At 34.8% G+C, this 11,228-nt stretch overlaps 1 protein-coding gene across 4 annotated transcripts; it reads right to left on the reverse strand.

The window, feature by feature from the left end:
• Positions 1 to 1,143: 1,143 nt before the first annotated feature.
• Positions 1,144 to 11,199, reverse strand: LOC112000484 (disease resistance protein RUN1-like). 4 transcript variants are annotated; one of them, XM_065772245.1, is made up of 9 exons: positions 10,641 to 11,199; positions 7,782 to 8,886; positions 7,394 to 7,678; positions 6,225 to 7,310; positions 5,274 to 6,113; positions 4,595 to 4,764; positions 3,454 to 3,508; positions 2,680 to 2,754; positions 1,144 to 1,642 (listed from the first exon to the last, which is right to left on the reverse strand). In XM_065772245.1, the coding sequence occupies exons 1-5, from the start codon at positions 11,150 to 11,152 to the stop codon at positions 6,018 to 6,020; spliced, it is 3,084 nt and encodes a 1,027-aa protein (XP_065628317.1). In that variant the 5' UTR covers positions 11,153 to 11,199; the 3' UTR covers positions 1,144 to 1,642; positions 2,680 to 2,754; positions 3,454 to 3,508; positions 4,595 to 4,764; positions 5,274 to 6,017. The 4 variants fall into 4 exon arrangements, with proteins under 4 accessions (XP_065628317.1, XP_065628309.1, XP_065628312.1 ...); XM_065772237.1 differs by having other exon boundaries at positions 4,595 to 4,771; XM_065772240.1 differs by lacking the exon at positions 2,680 to 2,754 and having other exon boundaries at positions 4,595 to 4,771.
• Between the last annotated feature and the right edge of the window lie 29 nt (positions 11,200 to 11,228).

The raw sequence follows: 11,228 nt of genomic DNA on the forward strand, positions 1-11,228 counted from the left end.
TGTGTTTGAATGAGTGTACCAAACAGGGCCTAGGCTTTTGACTAAGCTTTTGACTTTTTTCTCATTTCTAAAATTAAAAATATGTATTTGAGTGAATATACCAAACACCTCCTAAAAAAGCATGATTGCGTGAATAAGATAAAACACAAGGCTTTTGACTCAAGTGTTGTATTTTACTATGTTAGGAAATCTTTTCTCCATATTTTTTTGGTGTCAGGAAAGTTTTATATGAATAGAGAAGGATTTTTTTTTTTTTTTACCGTGACGGGGCAAAACATTTATGATTCCTGAATATTAGCAACTATAAGGTCTTTTACTGCCCCCCTCTCGATCCCCCCTACTCCGCCCCTGGAACAAAGTTACATTTATATTCATATAAAATAATGTCATTTTATATAAAAATTTAAACTCGGTTAAAAAAATTCAAACCAAGGAAATCCATGTTTAGGATCACTCTTTAGTCATTAACAACTTAACACTACCCTCCCGTTCAACATGAACATATATAACTACATATAAAAATTACATGCACACATGACATAGTAATTTCATTTTTCCTACTCCTACATGACATTGCTTTCACAATAGGAACCCAAGCACTGCCATGGGTACCATCGATATCTCCTATACATGCCCTTAACATAACTTGAATGTAGTTAAGTCCTATCATAACGAAGTACAATAGTAAACATAGTGACATTATTATGACATAAATAATAAAATGCTTCTATATCTTGAACCATGGATAGTACTTTTCGTTTACATCAAGTTCATGAGGGAGCTCATGTGCATTTTCATCTAGCTTAATTATAATGTTCTCAAATTCGTGAACTGCCCTTAATACTCGACAGACTCGCCATTGGACAATTTCAGTTGAATATTGAAAGCAATTTATAACCGCTCTCATCCAGGTTATTATTCCCTTCAATATACAAAAACATGGCAGCGACAATAATTATACATCAGCAAGTAAGTTCTCAAATACAGGTCACAACTAACATTATAATACCATACATTTACATACATTCAGTGCTGTACCAATTTGAGTTGTGTGAAATAATCTGCTTTGAACCATATAACAAATACATAGTTACACATAATTATTTGGAAACAAACATAAAGAGGCTGAAAACGAAACACACATAAAGAGAATCACAACGTACCATAACACAACATCGTTGTGTAAACATATAACAACTACAAACAATGTCTCCAAGTTATTACAAACAAGCACATCATCAAGCACAACCGCAACTCAATCAGATTCCTTCGCAATGAACTCCATCCAGTCTTTCCTCCTATTATCTGGCACGGTCATGAAGAAAATCCTAGCTTCACAATTATAGAGTTTCTTTTGTACCTTGAAGAAGGTCATATCGTTGAGATCTTTGTGCCCATTGAGTGTGCCAATAGCCTTCTCAATAGAGAACTTACCATCAATGCCAGCAGATTCACCAACGTGCTTAGTGCTACCACTTGCCTTTGCCTGCCCAGCTATAAACTTCACCCTTGTTAGTTCAGTAAAGCTCTGGATAGCCTGTGTCATCTCACTAAGTTTATCTCCTTTCTTAGCTTTCTTCTTACCCTTGGACCGTTCTTGTTGCATTGGACACTTCTCAGCACGTGTGGTGTGCTCTTGACCCTAAAACCCAAGATACATATAGAGTGACAAAATAGTAAGCACGAACCCAAGATACATAGAACGAAGATCATTCACATTAACCCCATTATAAGCTTCTTTCATAGTCAACCATATTACTGCCTTAACTCAGAGCTATGCCAATCATACACACACTTAAGCAGTAATTATATTCTATCAAATTTTATTTAGCAAAAATATGTGTGTTCTATCAAATGTTTCTTCAAAAACCCAAGAAATTGTCAATCTAGTTCTATCGAAAGGTGTTCCCAAATTTATTGTACATACGGATGTTTCCCATTATGAGCCCCACCTTCCCCATTGATTTCAGAACTAAATAATTCCCAACCAACTAGATAGTTATACCACATTTTCCAAGTGAAGTGCCAACTTGTTCCATCAGTTTCTTTTACTTGCCTTTTTGGCACTTCCCAATACATTATGTGCAAAGAGGAACACTGGTTCTTTCATTGCAGTAAAAGATATACTTTGAAGTCATAAAAATTCAGGAAAAACTACATAGATTCAACTATTGAGATTGAAGCACAAAAAAGAGATGTGATAAAAAATGAAGAAAAAACCAAGAACTGTGATCATTCTTTTCTGTATACTTGTCTATCGGAAATTCTTTCATAAATCATGTTGTATAGTGTCTAGCAAAGTTCTAGATTTTACAAAGAAGACCTTTTTCATATATTTGTAAAAGTGGAAACTTACACATGTATCTGATAACCCTATATGGCCAAAAAGGGGGACAAAAAAGATATACTGAAAAAGATTTGTCCCATATAACAATTGACACATTAGAGAGTTTTATTTTTTAGAAGAACACATTAGAGAGATGAAAATATGAATTTGGATTTACGAAATTTTCCAAAGTAATTAATAAATAAAAGAAGTCTTTGATAAATTAGACCATTAAATTTATTAGTATGATATATGCTAGATATGTCACATCGCGCACCATCTAATACAAAAACTTCATTGCCTCTTATGTCCACATACTCATTTACAAACAAACTTTGTGTTGAAATGCGTACCTGTGTAATAAAACCAATGTTGTAAAGTTTGATCACTTCATGATGGCAAAACATGCAAATGATGTTTAAAAAGAGCTACAAGACATGCAAGAGTGTTTTAGTGTAAAGGAAAACTAATAAAAATTATTCCTATTGCTGTATACAGACGAAATAAGGTAACTATTCACAAAAGGGAAAACTCACGTAGTATCTTCTATGCATAAATATTGTGTCGAAACATGGAACAGTATTAGCATGAACTACATCTTGTCTTTTTTAAGGAGATCCAGGATTGGGGGCATTAGGACAATCAAAAAAAAAAAAAGTAGAAGAAGATTGAACTCTATCTAAGGATTATTATGCATCATAAAATGAATGGAATTTCTATTTTGGCTATAAAAATTGATTTTATGGCATGAAAATATTATGTATTTACAAAAACACAATTAACCCACTCAAATACTGAGCAGATCACTGGCTCACTGCCAAGGCTTGGAGCCTCGGACAACTACCCAACAAAAATACTCAACTTGAGCCTTTACATCTTTCCTGATACTTTTAATATTAGCACACAACAACCCACAATCTCAGCTTATTATACAACATGAGTAGATTGTGTGTTAGGCTTCAATCCAATCCGTTTGTATTTACAGAAATCAGGATGTGGATTTGCATATTAACAAAAAATGTGTTTCTTTGTTTCAAAAAAGCTTCTTAATGAATACGTAAAAAAAAAAATGACTATACCATTAAAAATTATAAAATAAAAAACCTAAATGTAGATTCTTTTTTTACCTTGTCAAGTCGACCGTTTGGCTTGAGGTTTATCTTCTGGGTCAGTCCCATATTCCTGAAATCACTCACAACATTAAAAGATCACATAGAAAATTTTCAGCAAAAATCTTTGAGGTGCCCACTTTCTATGTAAACAAACAGGGAATACAGGTAGTAATATATATGGATTGAGCAAAACCTCATTGACATACACCAGAAAAGCCTCCCCAGTGGAGTCCCTCAGATTCTGAAAGAAGCTCATAATCTGATATTATTATTATTATTTTTTTCAAAACACATTGAGAAAGAGAAGAGCATAACATTTTTTTAAGTTTTATAGAAGAAAGACAGGGATTTCGGGACCTGGTGAAATTGATGCCAACTGTGGAGAAAACTTCTGCCCTTTGAAGTCATTCCTTTAAGACTGAGATTGAACTATGGCAATATGGGTTTTGGCGGTATATGATCAGAAGTATGGGAAAGAGAGGAGATTGAAACAGAAAAGAAATGAGCAAGAGGTAAAAAGCTATGAGTTTGTGTAATTGAGGAGACATTGGGGCATCCTAAGAGACTTGAAGAGGAGAGGTTGTGGAAAGAGTAAATATGACAATTAATGTTTTTATTGTAGAGAAACTACTTATACAAAGCTCCACAAGGCAGAACCTCATGCTTTCCGCATGAGGTCTTTGGCTATATATATATATATATAAATAGATTAATTGACAAATGAGACCCCAATTATCAAATAAAGAGGCCACCAATGCCTTATTGTTTGCTTAAACTCTACATAACACCACACCATTAGAAGAGTAAGCCCACACTTCTGCACTATCAAGGAGTAATGCAGTTATAGAATAATCACCACTCTATTTATTAAATGCCAAACTCCTTTCCAAGGTGAACTAGAAACACATAGAATCAAGAAGGCCCATCTTAAAATTTAGAATCATGATGAGAAATTGCATACATAGGCACTAAAATACAACAGCCCAACCCCCTTCTCACAGCCTACACACCTACCACTTCAGCCAAAGCAAAAAGCACACCACTTCGTTATTGTGCAATGTTCCAGCCATATAAGCTTAAAAAAAATGTCTCAAACTTAAATACTACCAAAATCAAACATTTAATTACAAAACAAACATGATAAATTATAGCTTACCAGCCAAAACAGAACCACTGTAGGGCCAAAAAAGACGCATATGTTCTTTTGGGGCTTCCTTATCAAGTGACCTAGCTCGTGTATAAGCAGTACAGCAATGTGGGTCTTCCCACAATCTCTTCCCAAATATACAATTATATCTCATCCAAAGCTTTCTGGCTTAGCTCCAACTGGTACCTTCAGAAAACATTTATACAAAACAACATAACCCACAATAAGCTCCTCCTATTTTCTGGGGGGAATTAAATGCATTTTATTCCAAGGAAAGAAATTGCCAGCAAAGCCAAACACAACTGGCTTGCTTAAGCCGTGCTAATGTGTTCTGAAAACAAAACCATACACTCTTTCAGATTCTATGAAAAATATGGGATAAGAAAACAAAATTTATATGTTCCAAAGTGAACCCAGAGAGTTGAGAACTCAAGAACTAAGTCTGGCACCACTATTTCAGCTCATATTAGTCAAGCATTACAATTACCTGAAACTAAAACATCAAAACGAGATAGAATTCAAATTTTTTTACCCTTTCTACATTAATTTTCCTCAAGTTTCCTTGCAGCCAGACAGATAAATAGTCACATACAAGAAAAAAATGTGTACCAAGAAAAAAAGACAGTTTCTGGGAAAAGAAAAGGAAAACACAATAGAGAAAATAAGTAGATAGTTGAAAATAACATACTTTCTGGTGACCTTCCTGGAATCTTTCAGTTTTTGAGTTGCTGAACCTAGTTCCACTCCATCACCATCACTGCCATTGGCCTCTTTGTATGAGTTTCCTTGTTTTTGTGTGCATGAATTGAAATTCCCAATCCAATTTTCAATTAGATTAGGTTGTTGTATCCACTTTGGGTGTGGTGCGTCCACATCATTAGAGGTACATTCTCCACTAGGTCCAGCCCCTTCCCCATCATAGTCATCATGGCTTCACTTAATTATGTATCTCTGGCTGAACTGTCAAAATCATCCTCATAAGGAGTGATGCTGCAGCTGCTAGACCCAACCATAGTTTGTTTGAGATCTTCAACGTCTTGCTTGAATACCAAATGGGCCCCACATTTTGTAACCTCCAATCCTGGACCCCAGGTTTTAAATTCAATCTCAATATCACTGAATCCATTAGCATTGCTTTTACTTGATGCTTTTTCCCAGTCCTTGTGAAAGAATTGAGAGGGTACATATTGCAACCAAAGGTGATACGGTTCAATCTTACCAAATTCTTCGGAAAAACCATTGGCCACTCTAAAAATTTCATAATTGTTAAATTTAATGGAACATGAAAGCTTACGTGTATATTTATTATGCCCAAAATCTTCAAAATCAAGTTGGTCAAATAACTCAAATGGACCATGTTGGCGGAATACATAAACAATGCACATAGCAATTCCCATCAATTTGTTACAAAAATCTGAAGGCATTTGCAGACTCACTGAAGCCCCCACATTTTGTGTCTAAACCATTTCGGAATTTCACCTCCAGGAACATAGATATAATGTGCCAATTTGTCTTGCCCATGGTAATGCTGAAATATGCAAATAATGATGCTTAGAACTTCACAAGATTAAAATATGCAAATAATGATGCTTAGAACTTCACGAGAGAGAGAAAGAGAGAGAGAGAGAGCGAGAGAGACCTTGTCATTAATGAAATAACGTCTTAGCATTGTTGACATGTAACCATAGCCTTGATTCTCAATCAATTTGACACAATTCAGAAGCTGAAGTGCTGGCTGAAAATCATATTCTGATCCTGATGATAATGTTTCCAGTGAGGTGCATTGTGCTGCATCAATATACTTAATGTTTGATGGAAGCTTTGGCAATGATCGAAGATTCGAGCAACCACGTAGAAAAAGATCTTGTAGATTTGATAGTTGAATCATACTTTTAGGAAGCCAAATAAATTTATTTCCCTCTAAATTTAATATTAACAAGGATGACAAGTAGTCAAAAGCATCAGGAATTTCCTGAAGATTGCAATGACTTAAATCCAGTTCAGTCAAGGACCATAGGCCTGATAAAGAACACTCAAACATGGCCATGGGATCTGAACTTCTTCTCTGTCGCTTGACAGGAGAACTGAAGAGTTCATTCGAAGATTTTAATGATAGCCCTTTACATCCACAAAGAGACAATTTTTTGAGATTTTTTAAGAGTTTGATGGATGTAGGTAGCACTTTTATCGCAGATCCACTTAGATCTAACTCCTCCAAGCCTTTGAGATTCCCCAAATTCTCTGGTAGTTCATCAAGTTTTGAGCAGCCAGATAAAGTGAGAATCTTTAGAGACATCGAACTATAACAAGCATTCGGAAAACTTGAAAGGTTTTTGCAGTCTCTTAGATCCAATTTAATAAGGCCAGTTAAATGCTCCACTGACAATGGTAGATCTTTTATAGCAGTCTCGTTTAAATAAAGTTCAGACAAACATGGCATATTTGCTACAACTTCTGGAAATTTCTCTAGTCTTGAACAGCCGGAAAGAATAAAAACTTCAAGAGATTCCAAGTTGATCTTGTGAGGAAGGCTTTCAAGACACTTGCAACCAGATAGATCTAATCGAATAAGTTGTTTGAGATTTCCAAGAGATGGATGAATCTTAGACAGTGTTGTACAACCTTGAAGAATCAATTGCTTAAGATTTGGGACTCCACTTAGATTTGGGGTCTCAATCAAGTTTTGAGAGTTACGCAAGTCAATGATTTTTAACTCATTTAAAATCTGTTATAAACCAATAAATAATTAGATAAACTTGAGCCTTAATGAGAAGGAATAAAATACAAAATTGAATAAGTGAATCTTACCATAATTCCATTCCATAGTTGTTTGATGTTGCTGCAATGCATTTTCAACTCCACAAGCCTGTATGGTTGGAAGTTGGTTGGCACGGAACTTAAAGGATATCCATTCCATTCTATAATGCGTAACTCATTAGAAAGAAAATTGAGGCCTTGTGGAAGCTTCACATTACCCATATCAACCACTTTAAGCAATCTCATTTTTTTCATCTTTGAGAAGACTTTAGCATCCAAGTGATCATCTTCTTGAATAGGTGTGTTTAGCATTATGCCTTCAACTACCTCTGTTCCCTAATAACCAAGATTAATGAAATTAGAATAATCGGCGATCCTTAGAAGAATTTGTAAGAATATATGTACTTTTCTAAGTTTAGGTCTAGACAAATCAACTTACAGTATTATTCTTCAATACATGAAGGACGTCCTCATAAAGCCATAACCTGGTACGTCTACCAGGCTCTTTAGATTCACGACGAACTATATCTTGACCCATTTCTTGTAGCAAATCATGCATCCACAAAGCTCCATTTTCATTAATGGTTATGAGCGATTTGTCCATTAGAACACCAATATTGTAGTCTGGATAGTAACCAAAACTTTTTAATATCTCTCTTATGCAATCTTTGTTCTCTCCTTTAAAAAAACATGCAATATCTAAAAATAATTCTCTTTGGGTTTCCGTTAGCCCATCAAAACTTATTCGAAGAATGTCCAAAATTTTTTTTTCAGGTTCTACTTTTAGTTTATCTATGAGACTTTTCCATTCATTGGTGCTTTTGGTAAACAACAAAGAACCTAAAACTTTAAGAGCCAAAGGAAGGCCATTAGTGTAATTCACAAAATACATACACAAATCCACATAATTTTCTTTAGGATGGGGTTTCTTGAAAGCACTCAAACAAAAGAGTTGCAAAGCTTCATCTGGATTCAACCCCTTTGCTTCATATATGTAATTCACACCACAACTTTTCAACAATTGGCTATCTCTGCTTGTTACAATGATTCTACTCCCTGGACCAAACCAATCAAGGTTCTCAGCCAAAGCATCAAATTGTTTTTGGTCATCAACATCATCAAGAACAATAAGAACCTTCTTACCACGTAATCTAGTCCCTATGATATTGACCCCCTCATGAACATTCCATATCTTTATTTCACTTTCCATAAAGATGTTAGAAAGAAGTTGTTTTTGTAAAGAAACTAAATGTTGATTTTCAGTTTTTTCTCTTACATCAGCAATGTAGCTGATAGCTTCAAAGCTACCTGAAATTTTTTTAAAAATTTCTACTGCAAGAGTTGTTTTACCGATTCCACCCATCCCGCAAATTCCTACAAAGCGAACACCACCCGACCTTTCATCTACACATGAATCCAACACTTGCTTCACACGGGATTCTATTCCAACAAGCTTAAGATCCTTGGAAATAGTTCTTGATAATATAAGATTCAATTCTCCAAGTATCCTTTGAACGATTTCTTGGATAACTGCTGCTTCAGAACTGCAATGAAGATAGCATAACAATAAATTTGATGACAGTATAGTATAGCATAAATACATGAGACAAAACATTCAAAATACAATCTTAGATTTGTTCAGTAGCAAATGGGGAATTTGAAAAGTGTTTAATATAGCATCGTAATTGAGGTTTGATTTGTTTGGTGTCATACAGTCCAAGTGAGAACCACATGTTTCCTTCTAACTATAATAGTTTAATGAGTTGAGAGTGTGCTTAATTTTAATAAGTCATTTGTTGTATGTTTCTTGGATTTAATTTCCATACTCCTTTTTTTTCTTTTTTTCTTTTTTTCTTCACAATAGGAAAAAGGAACAAATGCACCAATTGAATTATTTACTATATATTTACGCTTATGGCCTATTTACTTGTCCAAAACATTTTAATCATTCACCAAAGAAATTCTACAAGAAATGTAAATTAGTGAGACAATGATTGAGGTTAAAAAGATTAGTCATCGTTAGTCATAGCAATATTTGTCATAGTCATGGACATGGATGGTTGAAAATCATAACAATAGCCATTTAAATCCAAAACTTATAATTTTGAAAAAATGTCTCCCATTTGTTTATTTCCAGAATGTGATTTGACCTCAAATTTTACAATATTCTTGATTTGTTATAAATACTTATTAAATTCTTAGTTTTAACACTACCTTAAATAGTACAGTATTTTTATCTTCACCATTGATTTAACTCATATTCTATTTAACTTCGGAGGTAATAGGTATTCATGTTTGAAGTAATTTTTTTCTACAAAATCTAAGTTTTATGAAGATAATTCTAGTTAATTTATAATGGAAATAGACCCAGCTGGAAAAAAAAAATAGAAAGAAAGAAAGAAAGATGCATCTATTATTCCATATATATGCCGATGATTATTCTTTAGACAAAATGACTGGTAGTTTCTTCATAGAGAAGGTGTTCACAGAGTTTTCCTTTTGGAAATATTTAGCTTGTTGATATCTAATTTTTGTTAATAAAGTCACCTGACAACAATAGAAAAGTGCTGATTAAAAATGATATGGGTATGACTGAATGAGATATGTAGTACGAAAAGAAGTATGTATGGGGTTATACCCTGCATATTACGAACTTTGGAAATCACAAGCCTATTGATTAAATATATGTCAAAACACATTGTCCTGATAGTGGCCTAGTCTGACCCCTGCTACGCATCTCAGATAATAGGTATTAGACATTCTAAGCTGAAGGAAGGCAAGCATTTGACTTGAGGCAATAGGGCCGACTATAGAAAACAAAGCTTCCTTGACTCGACAATTCACAATAGAATGCAGATGGTATACCAAGTTGTATCTTTCTGTTGGGGAAGCAGAAAGACCAATTAGAGCAGCACATGCTCTAGCTCGCTGGTCTCTGCTTAATTTTGTATTGGGTTGTTTTGATCCTCTAAGAGGTCCCCCGCATTTTGTTCTCTCCATTTCTCAAGGCTTGGAATCTGTACTGGATATTTTCAGGTCTTGAAGTTCGTTTTATCAACAAAAGTTTATGTGATTATAAAAATAAAAATAAAAGTTAATCCAGTAACAGACTACCATGCCTCAAACTAAGCAAAGGTTCTTCGACCAAAGTCCAAACTTGAGCGTATAGTTTCCTAATTCATAATATTCATGGACAAATTTAAAATTTTCTCTTTTTCAATCGGAGTAATTTTGTGGAAAATTACGATATTGATATAATAATGTGAACAAAGTAGTCAAGACAAATGTAAAATGTTACCTGTGTTGTTGTACATGCCATCCAGCTATATTGCCGACTTCTTTCAAAGCAGCTTTCCATGCTTGCAAATCCTCAATCTTAACTCTGGGATCTCTTTCATGCTTAGCAAAGGCTTCAGCAAAACTCTGGTCCCGTGCAGCAAGAATACCCATCTGGTTCCGTACATCAGAGGGATTCACATGGTAAAAGACTGGCAAAATTGTCAACGTGTTCTGTTTCATGCATTCAAGAATCTTTGCTAGTTCAGCCAAGCACCATTTTGAAGAAGCGTAGCTTGTTGAGAGAATGACGATTGCAAACCGGGAGTCTTCTGTTGCTATTAAGAGTTCTGGTGAAATACTTTTTCCACGCTCAAGTTTCTCCCCGTCTCTGAAGGCGATAATACCCTTTTGTCTCAAAGCAGCGTGGAGATGGTCAGTAAAATTATTGCGGGTGTCCACACCGCAAAAACTAAGGAACACATCGTATATCCATTGGGGAGAGGAAGAGGAGGAAGCTGTTTGAGTTTCCATAGAAGGAAATGGAAGCAATTAGATCAATGACCAAAAGTTTCAGTCAATCCTGCCGGTAAAAAAAAAAAAAAAACCA

Source organism: Quercus suber, unplaced genomic scaffold (assembly GCF_002906115.3).
Source record: "Quercus suber isolate HL8 unplaced genomic scaffold, Cork oak 2.0 scaffold_5, whole genome shotgun sequence".
Lineage (NCBI taxonomy): Eukaryota > Viridiplantae > Streptophyta > Magnoliopsida > Fagales > Fagaceae > Quercus > Quercus suber.

Coding starts and splice junctions, on each gene's coding strand:
- LOC112000484 (XM_065772245.1), bottom strand. CDS start 11,152: ATGGAAACTCAAACAGCTTCCTCCTCTTCCTCTCCCCAATGGATATAC. Junction 7,311..7,393: donor AACTATGGAATGGAATTATG/GTAAGATTCACT, acceptor GGTTTATAACAG/ATTTTAAATGAGTTAAAAAT. Junction 6,114..6,224: donor GTTATTTCATTAATGACAAG/GTCTCTCTCGCT, acceptor TGCATATTTCAG/CATTACCATGGGCAAGACAA.